Below are 16,448 nucleotides of genomic sequence, written 5' to 3' on the forward strand. Positions count from 1 at the left end.
TGGATAATGCTGAGAAATAAAAGATTACTCAAATTGGAAGGTCATGACCTCCAAGCAGGCTGGCATGCCTTCCTCTGGTATGAAAAAGGATCTGCACACAAATATTTTAGTAGACATTACATTAGACAATCTCTGTTAATAATATGGAACAAAATTAAACATGACCACTATACCAAAATACCTATTTGGCTATCTACGATGGAAGCATACATACACGCAAATTTAATTAATGTGGAAAATATAGTCACATATAAAGAGCTATTGAACAGGCAGGGGGAGATCAAAACTAGATCAGAATTGACATCACAAGGAATACAATTAGAAAGGTGATCTTATTTACAGATACAATCAAGGTATGCACAGGATAGGAAGAACAAAGGTATTGCCAAAGACTACACAATATTAGATAAACTGTTGATACAGACAGAAAACAGACTGATCAAAGTGCTGTATAGATTTTTCTTGGAATATAAACTAGAGGAAGAACATGTCAAAGAAACCATGGTCGCCTGGGCGAAAAATTTTGGTTACAATGTGGAATTGGCTAAGTGGGAAAAACTTTGGATACTTAATCAGAAATTAACATTGGCTACGGCGTATAAAGAAAACCTTTACAAGATGTTCTACAGATGGCATCTCCCGCCAGCACGGCTTTCTAAAATGTTCAAAAATCTGGCCTCAAATTGTTGGAAGTGTAAAAAAACACCAGGCACTTTCTACCATATGTGGTGGACGTGCAATGAGGCAAAAAAATATTGGAAAATGATCCAATCATGGTTAGAACAAATGGTGGGAGAACAAATTATGTTTAAACCAGAAACTTTTCTCCTAGGCATAATACCGGAGGGTTTTAAGAAAGATACACTCTATCTAATTATACATATACTGACTGCAGCACGCATAACCTATGCACAGCATTGGAAAAAAGAAAATACACCATCAGAACTAGATATAATCATAAAAGTGTTGGCCTGTGCAGAAGCAGATAGGCTCACTTTGGAACTTAAAAATAAAGGGGAATCAGAATATTTTGAGGTATGGAATAGATTTTATGACTGGTATAAGTTAAGATGACAAGACTGGAACAAATGTATATATTGTGATCGAACAGAAGGACAGACAATGTATTAAGTAGAATAACTGTTAATGGTTGAAACTAGCTGTACATAATGTGAATGTATGATCACCCCGACTCCGCGGCATTGCATTGTTTTAAATGTAAAAACAATAAAAATATATATATTTTTTAAAAAAATCCAGCCCTTAGGCTGATGAAGTCGGGGCGGCTCCAAAACGGAAGGATGCGAAAAGAGAAAGTGTTTCCAGCTGGTGAGGAATTTTTACCGTTTTAAAAGAGACTGCCTATAAAAAACTTAAAACTAATTTAAATTGGAGAACAGAAGAAATAAGCGACAGAATTACATTTGGAATGGTTTTGGACAGTGGGTTATCTTACTTTTTAAATGCTATCTTCATGGATGGAATTTATGCAAGCCTTTTAAAATGAATGGATTAAGTTTTCTTCTTCTATTTTTTTTTCTTTTATTATTCTTTGTAACCTATGGACTAAAATTCTCTTTCATTACCGTGGGTGTTCTTCTAACTCATTCAAGAACTTGAAATACAAAAAAGATACAAAAAGTAACAAAGAAGATTGCAACAATAACACTGCTACTCGAAGGCTGAAGGTTTGTGTATTGGAAACGAAACACTCTTACTTTTCTTACTGATTATCCTGGTTTGGCACTCCAAGGTCTTACTGCTTGTTTATAGAGATTGATAAGACCTCCTGTCTAAGCTGCTGGAGACCAGCACTCCTCCCCCACCCCCTTGTCCCGAGGCGATTCACTGAGGGACACTTGTCCCTGGGCGATGTTGTGGCCTGCCAGTTGCCAGCATAGCTGGCATCAGACTCAGATGATGAGGAGGTTGGGGAAGAACTTGGGCCAGTTCTGGAGCCTGGGGAAGGCTTTGATGGATGCTCAGTGTTGGACACAGAGATGCAGCCAGAGCTGTCCGGCATTTCCCAGCCACCGGAGAGGCAGCTGCCTTTGGAGTCAGAGATTAGTGAGGAGAAAGAACACCTGGGGCCTGTTCCAGATGAACGTATGCGCAGAGCAGATAGGAGAAGTGAACAACGGAGGACAAGGAGTCAACTCTGGAAGCAAAACAAATGTGGATGCTGAATGGCCCTTCCCTGGCTGGGGAATAAATAGGAGGAAAGGGGAGTGGTAGTCGTAGCAGACAACCGTTCACATTTCTGGAGATTTTGCTCATTGTTTCGTGCGACAAAGACTGCCTTGCCAGAACTGAGGTTTGTTTATTTGAACTGACTTAATTTGCAGCCTTTTGACTGGGTGCTCCCAACCTTGCAATTATTGTAACAAGTTGATAAGGCTAAATTTGCTGCTTGGGACAATTAGCCACACCTCCTGGCAGCCGGGTGGGGTGTGCAGCAGCCTTGGGACCTGGGCCTGGAGGCACGGTGGTTGCTGTGTGGAGAAACCAGCCATGGAGAACCTCTAGCCAAAGGCCCTTTGAAGCAGCAAAGGGGACAAAGAGTAGGAAGCAGGACAGCTCCCTCCGTCCCAACCAGGCCTTCCAGGGCTCCCTTGCCCGTTGCAGGATGGGGAGAGGAGGGCCTGTCCCTGCCCAAGCCAGACCACTGCAGGAGGCGACATGTGCCTGGCACACCCCCTTAGGCAGAGCGTAGCACCAACAGTGGCAGTAGCAGTAGCCCAGCCAGCGATTGCTCCAGCTGTAAACTGCATTTGTAGCTGTGCAGAGAAATCTATAGTAATAAAGCTTCTCTTGTTCAAGGTCTTATTGAAGAGGAACAAGCCAACCTGGCATGCATTACTGAGACCTGGCTGACCCCAGAAAAAAAAAGGGGGGGTGTTTCCCCTCTCAGAGATGTGTCCAACTGGGTTTCAGGTTTGGCACCAGGCAAGAGTCCAGGGCAGGGGAGGTAGGGTGGCAGTCGTTATCAGAACGTCTTTATTGGCTTTTAAGGGCTTTGCTCCACAAATCTCTAGTTGTGAGTCCCTGTTCCTGAAGTTGGGATCAGATGGGATTGTTAGTAGTATACCGGCCTCCCTGCTGTGTAGCAACCTCCTGTCTAAGCTGCTGGAGACCATCTCGGGGCTGGCGGTGGAGTTTCCCAGACTAATTGTTCTGGGGGACTTCAATCTGCCATCCCTGGGTGCGACCTCAGAAGCAGCCCAGGAGTTCATGGCAACCATGGCAGCTATGGACCTATCTCAAATTATAACTGGCCTGACTCAGGACAGTGGTCACATGCCAGACTTGATTTTTTTTTTTATCAGAGCAATGGCAACATGACCTGGTGGGGGATGTAAGATTATCTTCTTTGTCATGGTCATGCCCTGGTGTCCCCTTGAGGCTCTCGTATGCTGTCTCCCTCCACAGGGAGGCTGGACCCATTTGGATGGTCCGCCCCCAGTGACTGATGGACCCTGATGGGTTCCAGAGGACACTGGGGGATGTCCTGGAGGTGTTGACCACCTGTCAATTAGATCCTTGTCCCTCCTGGATGGTGAAAGCATCCAGGATGGTGTCCAGGGGGGTGTCCAGACAGTGATTACTACATCATTAGAGGAGGGGACATTTCTGGATGTTTTTAAGCAAGACCTGGTTCGCCCCCTCCTTAAAAAAACATCACTGGATCCCACGTGCCTGGACAATTTTCGCTCAGTTTCCAACCTCCCATTGTTAAGGAGGTTGGTGAAAAGGTGGTGGTCTCGCAGCTGCAGAGGGTCCTGGAGGAAATGGATTATCTGGACCCCTTTCAGTCAGTATTCAGGCCTGGATATGGGACGGAGACATCATTGGTTGTGCTTGTCGATGATCTCTGGCAAGAGTGAGATGGGGGTAGTGCAACTTCGTGTTGTGCGCCAGTTGCAGCCTTTCCTGGACCAGGATTCCCTGTGCTCAGTCATTCAGTCTCTAGTTATCCCATGAATGGACTATTGTAATGCGCTCTACATGGGGCTAGCCTTGAAGAGCATTCAGAAGCTACAGCTGGTGTAGAGTGTGGCAGTTCGGGTAGTTTTGGGGAGCCCAAGAATGGCCCCTGTAACACCACTGCTCCACAAGCTGAACTGGTTACCAGTCTGCTTCCGGGTGTAATTCAAGATGTTGGTGATCACCTTTAAAGCCCTTCATGGCATGGGTTCATGTTACTTGAGGGACCATCTTGCCCCACTGGGATTGGCCCGTACCACTTGTGCTGGCAGAGGAGGCATGCTGCGGGTCCCATCAGCATGTTTATTCCATCGGGCAGTGTCCAGAAGGAGGGCCTTCTCTGCTGTTGCTCCTGTCCACTGGAACATCTTGCCCTCCAATGTGAGGTTGGCCCCAACCCTTTTCATAAGGGTCTAAAGACGTGTCTTTGCCAGTCAGATTGGAGCACCAGTGGGGGAACAGCACAATGAAGGTGGTGGTTGATTGAGTAATAACCTCCCCCCACTCCACCCACTCCCCAAGGTTTACCATTTTATGTTTTAACTCAGATGTAGCTGTAACCTGCCCAGAGGTACCCTATGGTAAGATGGGTGGGAATACATTTTATAAATAAATAAATAAGTAAATAAATAAGTAAATAAATAAGTAAATAAATAAGTAAGTAAATAAATAAATAAATAAATAAATAAATAAATAAATAAATAAATAAAAAATACTCAAATGAGGTGTTAGTTCTATATCTCTCCACTGTGCCACCCCTTTTAATACTGACTCAGGGTGGGCTTTTTAACAGCTGTGTCCCAAACAATCATTTGGTCAAGATGGAAATTCAATGAAGTAGTTTAACCTGTTGGATTTCTCTTACCACTTCCTAGGGTGGAGAGGCATGAAGGCAAAACCAGAACACCTGTTCTTGTCTTTGTAGAAGTCACTGGGGAAATGATTGGAAGCAGGCTAAGGTGAAAACCTACTTGGCATCTTCTACAAAAGACTTCTACAAAACTTAGGGAAAAGGCTTTGAAGAGCAAGTAATCCTTTTTTAGTGCTTATAGATACAGCTATCAAAATCAGCTGCGCCATGCGGAGCTGGAGGTGGTCCACCTGGTCATGTGGCTTCCTCTATGCCCCCTGCCCGCATCTCTTTCCTCCCCAGTGGGCACGCCCCATGTGGCACCTCCTGTGACCGTCAGCGATGCCTCTACTAGGCGGTAATTCCCTCTTGATGCCCAAAAAGGTGGTTCTCGCCTGGCAGGGGCATCCCTGGCAGTCGCAGGAGGTGCCACCGTGTGCAGCCCATGCAGCGAGGAGGAAACACGGGCAGGTGGAGGTCCATTGAAGGCAAAATGGGAACATCTGTTCTTCTCTTTGTGGAAGTCACTGGGGAAAGGATTGGAAGCACGCTAGCTGAAAACCTACTTGGCATCTTTGAAAATGCAAGTAGAAATCCAACAGGTTAAAATACTTTATTGAGCTGGACGACTTCCGGCAGCCGAAGGAGACGGACGTCCGCGTCTGCCTTCTCGCTGCTCCGGTGGGCTCCCCTGAAGTCTAGGGGGAGCACAGGGTGCCTTGGAGGGGCGCCCTGCCATAGGGGCGGCTTGCTGGGACCCCCTGGAACGGCGGCGGCCGCGGGGGGGGTCTCCAGCTTTGCCCCAGGAGCCGGGGAGCGTAGGGAGCGTGCGGAATGCCACCGCGCGCTTCTCCGGACGCAGCCTGGAAGAAAATAATCAATTGGAACGAAGCAGCTGAAGAGCGGTGAGCCGAGGGGTCTCCCCAGGTCTTTTACTATTTTTACACTCCTGACTGTTTCGCAGTTTTCCTGCCTTGCTTGTTTCAACTTCTGGAGGAGTTTAGATTGGAGGGGGGGGGGGAAATTCCACCCCCCTCGGAAAAGCGGCGCTTGAAAAATCTCTCCCCTTCATGGGGGAGAGAGAAAGTTTGAACACCACTTTCACTTCCCTTAAATAATGGGGAAATCTTTTTTTGGCTACAATTGCAAGAGAAAGGATGGTTGAACTGATTCTTTTTTAAACTACTTATGGGAACTTGGACTTTGTTGTTTCCTGATCACCTATACTGGCTGAGCCAAGATGGCCAACTTCCTCTTTCTTCTTTGTCTTTATGAATGAGACTCCTCCCTTGGAAAACTTTATGGCTTTCAACTAACTTCCACCCCAGAGACTTCCAGGAGCCTCTTCAAACACATTATTCCCCTGGATTTGGAATATTTTGACCCACCTATCTGCTCTAATTTTTTTGCTAGAGGACTTGTTCTCCTTTGGACCTGCTTGTTTGGTGATCCTTGCCGGCTGTGCTCTCCCACAGACGCCATCTCTTTGTATAGAACAACAACTATCTCTGAGCCTCATGATGGGTCCAAAGAAATTGCCACCTGGTAAGGCCTCGTCGGCCCCAACATCTTCCACGTCCAGCCCTGCACACCAGTCACAAATGGGATCTTTTCTACAACCTAAAGCCTCTGAAGAGAGTGCAAAAGACCCGTCTACTCAACAGATGCTTTAAAACATCTTAAAGGGACAGGACGAAATTAAAAAACAACTGCAGGACTTAAATGAACAGCTCAGAGAAAGGAACCAGCAAACCACACGGAATGAACAGAGGATTGGTGTGCTGGAGGAGGGGGCGGTTGGGATTAGAGACGAGATGAAGACAATCCAGAGGGGGAATGCAGAATTTGGGAATCAGATGTTAAAAATGGAATTTGAAAGGATGTCTTTTTTTCTTAGGTTCCAAAATTTGCCAGAAGTTGAGAATGAAGATCTCAAGGAGATTATGACCACAATACTAGCAGAATATATTAATAGAGATAAACAACAGCTCTGGTGGGACATTGATTTGATTTATAGGGTTAATTCAGCCTATGCAAGAACACACAACGTTCCAAGGGAAGTTCATATCAAATTTCTTAGAAAAACTACAAGAGATGAGGTTCTAGGAGCTCAAAGGGGAGGACCACTAAAATATAAAGATAAAGAAATAACCATTCTTAAACAGATCCCAAAGAAAGTAAGAGATAATAGAAGGAAATATTCCTTCTTAGCAAAACAATATATATAATAATGGGGTCTGGTTTAGATGGCTATTTCCAGAAGGCATGCTGATTTTTTGGGAGGGCAGCAGAATTAAAATTCACACACCAGTGGAAGCAGAGGCTTTCGCTAAAAAACACAGTGCTCTTTTAGGTGAAATGGGGGATGTTACACAAGAAACAAAGGAGGGAGGGGCTGAGGCTCAGCCAGTGGATGGGAGAGAGGATGCAACAGCTAGAAGACTCAGATCACAAAAGTGATTTGGAACACTATTGCAATTGTTGCTACAATGTACTTTCATGGAAGTGACATAAAACAAATGATTGAAACATACTGATGATTTTGTGTTAAATTTAAAACTGCTAATACTTAGGTAAACGTTGATACTTTTCTATCATTGTTTGTAAAAGTTGCAAGACCTGGGGGGGGGGGGGGGCTTCTCCCACCCGCACGATGTAGCTGTCAAAATGTTTTATAACCCTATAACCCTTTTTCCTTGGAAAATTTTTAAAATCAATAAAAATTTGAACAACAACAAAAAATACTTTATTGAATTTCCACCTTCACCCAAATGATTGTTTGGGACACAGCTGTTAAAAAGCCCACCCTGAGTCAGTATTGCATGTCACCTCCTCCAGTGGGCTGGCTCAGCAAAGGGATGGGGTGTACCCTCTTCTTCCCATCTTGTGAATGGTAAGGGAGCCCCAGAGGGCTGGGCTGGGAGGGACGGAGCTGCCCTGCTTCCCACCCCTTTGTCCCATTTGCTGCTTCAAAGGGCCCTTGGCTGGAGGAGCTGCATAGCTGGTTGCCCCGCACAGCAACCACTGCATCTCCCGCCTCAACACCAAAGGCCACTGCCCACCTTACTCGGCTGCAAGGAGGTGTGGCTATTTGTCCCACACAGCGAATCACTCGGGACAAGGGGGCAGGGGAGGAGTGCTGGCAGAGGGCCAGCCAAAGATGAAAGCCCGCAGTGGGTCAGCTGCAGTGGGGGGCCTAGAGTGAAGTGGGTGCAGCAATGTGGCAGCTGCCAATTGTCATACACCCTTACAGGTAGCCCTCATTCAGCAACCATTCAAAGTTACAATGGTGCTGAATGAGACTTATGACCAGTTGCTGAAGTCACAAGTGTGCCTATGGTCACATAATCATGATTTGGGCACTTGGCAACAAGCTCAAAATCACATCATAACATCTTGCAGTCACATGATCACCATCTGAAAACTTCACTGCTGGCTTCTCACAAGCAAAGGCAATGTAAGCCACCAGGGCATCACAAATGGTGATCAATGACTTCACACCTAACAACCATGCAGGATTCACCTAACAACAGCAAATGGAACTGCTGTTGTGTGGTCATGTGATGTGGTGCTTTACGACCTTGTTGCTTAGCAATGGAGTTCCCAGTTCCAATTACAGTCTTTCAACAGGGACTACCTGTAATTACCTTTAGAACATTCAAACCCTTCCTCTCCAGATATACCTTTCAAACAAGCAAGTTTGTTTGACATAATATTGCTAGAAGGGATCACAAACTTAATGGTTACAAGGATGACCACTTTTGATTCCTGGTCTCATTTTTGTCAAGGACACTGATATACTATCTATATTCAACTAGTTATTTTTTTCTTTATAAAAAATAAGAAAAAGAAAAAAATCAGAATTGGATTTATAATACAAAGAAGAGGTTTCTTCAGCCTTTCTCCTCTACTGGCCCCACACAACCCTAAGTAACTGGAATTAAACTGGATGGCACACAGGAACAATCTTTCAAAGGAATTGCTTTGTGGTTTCAAAAAATGCAATACATGTGCATTCTTTCTAAATGTATACACCAAACAGATGCACACACTTTCACATACCTACAGAAAAGTTACATAATATTCATTGCTGAGTTGGAAAAAAAACAGCTTAGAAAGTTAAAAGAAGCCCCACTGACCACATGCACAGCTGTCTCTAGCATAGAACTGGGGGTGGGGGGGGGGTGTATTCCTTCTTTTAATGCTCAAAACCTAAAAGTTTGTAGAGAAAAAGTATGGGAATTTAATTGTCCCAAGCTTGCCTCTATATTACAAGCTGGTAAACAGCAGATTCTGGCCATGCATGGCTTGCAGTTATGTGGCTGGTTTTGCCCTAGTGTGTTGTAGATCTCATGCTTTCCCTCTGCCCTATTCTGTTGAAAAACACACATCCACACACGATTCTTGAGAAAAGAACTACATATAAGCCTTTCCAAAGCACCCACCTGGGCTTCCCCTGCAAAAGAACTTGAGCTGAGCTACTCCTTACCCTAGAATACTGAGGCAGACCTTCCCATTTCGGTAGAAGTTAGGGTTAAACCTCACTGTATTATTCCCAGTTGTCATCAGTTTGACCCGCGGCGGATGGATAGGATAATCTGGAGGACAGCGAAACAGGAACAAGAAGAAACCCCCTTCGTAAGGCGTATCAAAGGGACCTGTGATCAACGCATGAATCTGCAAGAGAAAAGCCCAGGCTTGCGCAAACACGTCTGACTGGAAGCATCACTGGAAGCACCTGCTCAAATGCCAATGGCTGCTGACATGAGTCAGGGGAGGCAGAGAAGGCTTTCTCCAAGCAGTTAGAGAAAACTCACAACACTTCTTAAACAGTTCAAGACTCAGAATTCATTCCTACCTATTGAGTTGAAGCAGTAAAAATATTACTGCTTTGCAATGCAGTGGAAAACTCCATAATAGCTTTTCCTGTTTTATTTTTCTTAGAGATAATCCTTGACTTATGATCATTTGTTCAGCAACAGTTTGAAGTTACAGCAGCACTATATGAAGGGACTTGTGAACCATGCCAGAAGTTACGGCTGTTGTTGTTTCCCCATGGTTACATGATCAAAACTGGGGCACTCCCACTAGAGCAGGGAGGCAAGGAAAGTTGCAGGCCCTAAGGCAGCGGTCCCCAACCTTTCCGGCTTGGTGGACTGGTGCGTGTGAGTGGCAGGTGCACACATGAGTACATGCAACTCCATTTGCAAGAGCAGTGGGCATGTCACTCATGCAAATAGAGCTTCATACGTGAGCACGAGTGCCCATTGCTTGTGCAAGTGGAGCTGCGCACAAACTCACCACTTGTGCGGCCCTGGGTTTGGGGACCCCTGCTCTAAGGAGGTACATCTGTTGAGACCCAGAAAAGGGCCTTCTCTGTAGTGGCTCCCTCTCTTTGGAATATCATCCCTGCAGAAATTAGACTGGTCCCCACTTTGACAATCTTTGGTAAGGCCCTGAAGACTTGGGTCTGCCAACAGGCCTGGGGAACCCAGAGTGGGATGGAGCCAATCAAGTGACTCATTTGACTGTGTGTTCTTACAAAGGGGGTAGGGGCCATTTATTTTTTACACTGGGTTTTTACTGTTTGTAAGCCACCCAGAGTCACTGTGAGTGAGCAGTCATATAAATCTTCCAAATAAATAAATACATAAACTTGGCAGCCCACCTATACTTACAACCAAAAGGGTGCTGCAACTTCCCCATCTATTGTTCTCCCCCATCTATGCCCTTTTGGCCCTCTGCTACCCTGCAGTCTGCTGTCCCTGCTGACCTTTGCCATCTTCTTGTTCTCACTGCTGGGCCAGGCTGCGACTGGCTTCATGTTGCAAAAAAGGGGGGGAAAGCCTTCTTCCTTCTTTGCAGTGTGAAGCCAGTCCCAGCCTAGCAAGGCGGTCAAGCCTTAACAGCAGTAGAAGCAAGAAGATGGTGAAAGTGAGATGGGGCAGCAAACCGTAGGGTGGCAGGGGTCTCAGAGTGCAGAGTGGCAAAGGTAACTGAGACTGGGCTAGGGTGGCTGTGGCTTTCTGGGGCATGGCATGCACCTGTAGAGCCATGCAGTTCTGGGGCTGCTTGCCACCCTGCAAGACAGAGTGCAGGGTGACCAAAAGGGCTGAGATGGAGAATAGGTGGGTGTGGGGAGTGGAGGCAGTACCTTACCTTACTGAGACTCAGGAGTGGGAGGGACCAAGCCTGAAATGGTTTGAATTGGGATGGGTCCTTGGCTAACAATGGTAAAATTTCCTTAATGACAGTAATGGGAACTACTGGGATTGCGGTTGCTTAGCAATGCGGTCACATGACATCTCATTTTACGATTGTACTGCTTAGTGACTGAAATTCCAGTCCCAAGTGTGGTTGTAAGTCAAGGACTACCTGTAATTAAACTGAACCAGTAGTTTTGAATGTGTAGTTGCCTCACAGGGCTGTCTACTGGACCCTAACTAAGACCTGATTTTGAAGTGTGAAAGGCTCATTTCCATCCCTGCTGGTTAATACAGCAAGTGTTTACCATAAAGAAGCAATGTTTTAATTCTTGTTAAGTTGCAGTGAAAGACTTTCTAAATGAAAAATGGGACAATAGTCTTTTAAAGTAAGTAAAAATTTCCTTAAATTCCAAATTTGCTTGAAAATCTGAATGCTTACTAAAATGTCACAAACTCATGTGTGTGTGGGGGGGGGGGGGGTTCTCAATGAGAATTTCAATTTCCAAGAGAGCCTTGGGGCTATATATTAACCTTGGATTGACACACTATTCAGCTGAAATATCAATTATTGTAACTGACTGATGAAGTGATCATTATTTGACTCTAACTAAATGTACTAAAAATATCATGTGAATGACAACTTTTAAAAATATAGTTAGCAAAGCTTACACTGAGGCTTGCTGCATGCCCTTAGTCCTACAGCATTTAGGAGAAAATCCAGAGATGCAGCAAAAAAATTTTTTTTACTAGCCATCTGTTATAACTGCAGGCATGCCCAGACAAAAATACTGTCACCAGAGCTGAAACTCAATGTCCAGTGCTTAAAACAATGGACTGTAACAATTTTTCAATTCTCATTCAACCATGATCTTGTTAGAAAATATAGGTTCATTAAACACTGTTAGCCAAATTTCCCTCATAGGGCAGTTTTGAGAGGGGAAATGGGAGGGAGACTATGCACCCTGAAGAGCTTTTGAAGTGAAAGACAGAATACAATTGCACTAAATCAATGATATTGGCTCATATTTACCACTACCTGGTTTATTTTATTTTATGTATTTATTATTCCAAGTTAACCAGATTCACAGATTATTTTTTTTGCAGTTCCAATGGCTGTGGTTAGAACACTTGATAAAATTTGATCAGTCAAATGGCTTAACCTAGCTAACCCACAGCTAAAATAAGAGAACTAGGTAAACAGACCCAAATATATGCATATATGAATAACATACAACTTAGATGAGATGTAGAATTTTCTTCTCTTCTGTAAGGGACTCAAATCAAAGGAAGTCTCTGTAAGTTTGACACATTCATGCATTAAAAAATGCTATGTTCACACCTGTCTTTTCTTTAATAAACACAATATTTTCTAACTGAAAAATCAAGTCTACAGGACTAAAGATGTCTGCCTAAAGATCCAATAGCAAAGGAAAAATTAGCCCAGTTCTATTTCTATGTGAACAACTTTTAACAATTTCATCTCCTCATCATCAATTTCCTAACCTGCTTCTGTCTTTTTGACTGCAAGCCTGAAAGGCAGAGCCTGTGTCTTATATTTTATACAGCAATCCACAGAACATAAACATTAGGAATAACAATCCAATGGTTATATACTGCTTTTTAAAATATCATCACTCCCTTTGTTTTTTCTCATTTCAACTAATTTCACCAACCAAGTTATTATATTATGAACTACTTCTTTCTAAAATGGTTAGAAAAACCTCTTGGTAGAACTACAGAGCAAACATTTGAATACCACCTACCTTGGTCATATCATGGGGGTCAGGCACAACAAACATTCCAGGAGGTGGCTCCTTATAAATTGACATGATGTCTCTGGGAAAGAAAAAACACAAATACATTTCTGTACTTCGCATCCCATTAAGTTTCCTCTTAAATTGCTGACAAATAAACTTGCTTAAAAATGCAAAAAGAAATTTAAAACATGTCCAAAGTCTGCCCTAAACAGTGCTGAAAATAAATATCCTTGACCTAAATTTAAGAATCATCTGTATTGTTAGGTAAATATTTCCTCTGGTCACACAGTACCTCATGTTAATCATTATACTAATACTATACTATTTCTTATTTGCAACTTGTTACTCACATCTCTTTTTATATCGTGTACACCTATGGATAGCCACAAAACACAATAAGAGAAAAAGGGACCTCCCCCCCCCCCAAAAGGGGGGGACAACACATGAGGAATCTAACATGAAAGGACTTATCACTGTCCACACCTGTCCATAAAGAACTGTTCCTTCATGCTTTCCTCAATCTGACAGCATACATTTATCAACAAAAATGTCTATGCTGAACAACCTACAGAGAATATAAAAAGTCTACACAAAATTTAACCCCCGTTAAAATGCCAGGTTTTTGAGATGTAAAAAACAAAAATCAGACCAAGATAAATCACTTTGGAATTTTTTCTACCTTTAATATAAATTATAAGCATTACAATTAAATTGAAATACAATCTAAAATCTTTTAGGGGGAAAATAACAATAAAAACATACATGATTGCATAGGTGTGCACACCCTTTTATAACTAGGGATATGGCTGTGTTCAGAATTAACCAAGCACATTCAGACCAATGTTCAATAGTACTCAGTACACACCTGCCATCAATTAAAGTGACTCTGATCAAGCCTATATAAAGTCCAGCTGCTCTAGTAGGATTGTTCTGACATTTACTCAGTTGCCTTTTACAGCAAAAGACAGTCTGCAAATAGCTTATAAACCATGAAAGGAATCTAAAGCATCAGGGTAGAGAACATGTAACCCCTCCTGCGCTTCATGCCAAAACCTCAGAAAACTGGCTTTTCTTCTCTTTTTTTCATAAAGAGTTTTTTATTTTTGGACATAGACAAAAAGACATAAAACACAAAACCATCTTCAATTACATACAGTGTGTCGATTGGTTACAATTTTTTTTGCATCCTTTCCATAGTCCTCACATTTGAAATCACATGGAGGAAGCGGAGACTCGGGGTTTTTATGTAAATGTTTTTTAACTGTTTTACGGGGATCCAGGGTAGGGGGAAGGGTTAACCAAGCCAGGAATGGGGGCAGGGCCAGGCGAACAGGTGGGGTCGGGAGGGAAGTGAGCGGAGTGGGGGAGGGGAAGGAGAATGACATTCCTTTAGAGGGTTCCTTTATTCCAACGGTCGTAGGAAGGGGTGGATGCGAGGACAGACGGAGATCCTGCAGTCAGTTGGGAGACCATGGTCGCTGGACACGCCCGGTCATTTGTACCAACCCCCGCATTGTAGGTGGCCAGGGCCTACAGAACCAGGGCCTGAGGCTGATGTTGTGCAACACAAGGTCCGTTGTCAATAAGGCCCCCCTCATCTACAATTTGATTTCTGAGGGGGAGCCGGACCTTGCAGGGATTACGGAAACAGAACGTTGGTCTTACCTGAACGTTTTTTTCGGTTGAGTGGAGGGAGGGGTCACAGAAGGGTTAACACAGCCTGATTGGTCCATTTGACTGAGAGAAAACTTCTTAACCTTCGCCTTCTCCCGTTGGTTCCCAGTTTCCGCGATGTCGTGGTATGCACCTGTAACAACAAACACAGACAAGGGCAAGCCCCCCCGGGGCCCCCCGATCCTACGCCACCCGGACCCTGTCTATCTAACTAGGGCGGGAATGTGACCCCTCCCTCCACTCAACCGAAAAAAACGTTCAGGTAAGACCAACGTTCTTTTTCCAGTAGAGTGGAGGGAGGGGTCACAGAAGGGACATACCCAAGCTACGTCCCCGGGAGGGCAGACTGGGTCCCAGGTGAAGGATCGGCCACCACCCTCTGGAGGACCCTCCGCCCAAAGGATGCTTCAGCAGAGGCATAGGCATCCAAACGGTAATGCCTAATAAAAGGTGTAGGGGAGGCCCATGTGGCCGCTCTGCAAATATCCTCGAAGGGTGCCTTGGTAGCCCAGGCCGCAGTGGTAGTGGCACTGCGGGTGGAGTGGGCAGTAATCCCAGACGGGGGAACCTTCCCCGAGGCCCCGTAGGCCTCAACTATGGCCAACCTAATCCATCTTCCAATAGTGGAAGAGGACACCTTACGTCCTAACGAGCCCGGCTGAAAGGAGATGAACAATGCCTCAGTTCTCCTAACGCCTTCTGTCCGCTTCAGGTATATGCGGACGGCGCGGCGGACATCTAGCCTGTGCCACACAAACTCCTGATCCCGTGAAGGATTTGGACAGAAATTAGGAAGTACAACCTCCTGGGCCCTATGGAATTGAGAATTCACCTTCGGAATAAACGAAGGATCCAAACGCAGGACCACCCTGCCCTGGTGGATAATACACAAATCACTGCGAGAAGAAAGAGCCCCCAATTCTGAGATGCGCCTGGCCGATGTAATGGCCACTAAAAACACCACTTTAAGAGTGAGAAGACGCATGTGCACTGTCCTGAGCGGTTCAAACGGGGGGCCCGTCAGAGCCTTGAGGACCAGGGTAAGATCCCAGGTCGGGAATCTATGAACCGGAGGCGGACGGATGTTAGCCGTCCCCTTCAGAAAACGCTTAATCAGGGGAGAACGGGAAAGGGTGGGGGAACCCTCCCCCCCCAGAATGGTGGCCAAAGCCGCCACTTGACGTCGGAGCGTATTATGCAACAAACCGTCCTCCAACCCCCTCTGGAGGAACTCCAAAACATTCGGGACGGTAGCCCTAGAGGGATCCAACCCCAAGGGAATACACCACTTCGCAAACGCCTTCCATGTGGCATTGTAAATCCTAACCGTGGACGGCCTCCTGGACGCCTCTAAGGTGGCTATAACTCCCGACGATAGTCTCTTCCCCCTCAGGATCCCCCGTTCAAGAGCCAGGCGGTCAGATGAAGCCACTGAGGCCCTGGGTGATGCAAAGCCCCCTGACTCAGAACGACCTCCCCCGGGGGAATCCTCCAGGGGTCTGCTACCGACAGCTGGACCAGGTCCGCGAACCAGGGTCTCCTCGGCCAGTACGGGGCTAACAGGATAACGAGAGCCCTCTCTGTGACTATCTTCCCTATCGTACGGGGAACGAGGGGAAGAGGAGGAAAGGCCTAAAGAAGGCCCGGGGGCCACCGGCTCCTGAGAGCATCCGCTCCTTCCGCCGACGGAGACTGGAACCGGGTAAAGAACCGCGGCAGCTGAGCGTTGTCGGGGGAGGCCAACAGATCCACCCGGGGCGTGCCGAATCTGCTGCATATCTTCCGAAACAACTCCGGGCCCAGTTGCCACTCGCCATCGTCCAGGGTTGTGCGACTCAGCCAATCCGCCTGAAGATTGGACACTCCTGAGATGTGCTCCGCCACTATCGATGCTAAGTGTCTCTCCGCCCACAAGCCCAACAACTGCGCCTCTCGCCAGAGGGAACGGGAGTGGGTGCCCCCCTGGCGATTGATATG

General features: G+C 45.5%; 1 protein-coding gene across 3 annotated transcripts in view; it reads right to left on the reverse strand.

Annotated features, from left to right (window-relative positions):
* LOC309400473 (ubiquitin-conjugating enzyme E2 Z-like) overlaps window positions 1-16,448 on the reverse strand; it is an 85,695-nt gene that overhangs the window by 54,070 nt on the left and 15,177 nt on the right. For all 3 annotated transcript variants that reach the window (XM_081968991.1, XM_081968989.1, XM_081968990.1), the window contains exons 2-3: window positions 12,804-12,876; window positions 9,324-9,511 (exon numbers count right to left, since the gene is read on the reverse strand). In XM_081968991.1, the coding sequence (XP_081825117.1) occupies window positions 9,324-9,511; window positions 12,804-12,876 (261 nt within the window). The remainder of the gene's footprint in view (window positions 1-9,323; window positions 9,512-12,803; window positions 12,877-16,448) is intronic.

This window comes from Natrix helvetica (genome assembly GCF_964273705.1).
Source record: "Natrix helvetica genome assembly, chromosome: W".
Taxonomy (NCBI): Eukaryota; Metazoa; Chordata; class Lepidosauria; order Squamata; family Natricidae; genus Natrix; species Natrix helvetica.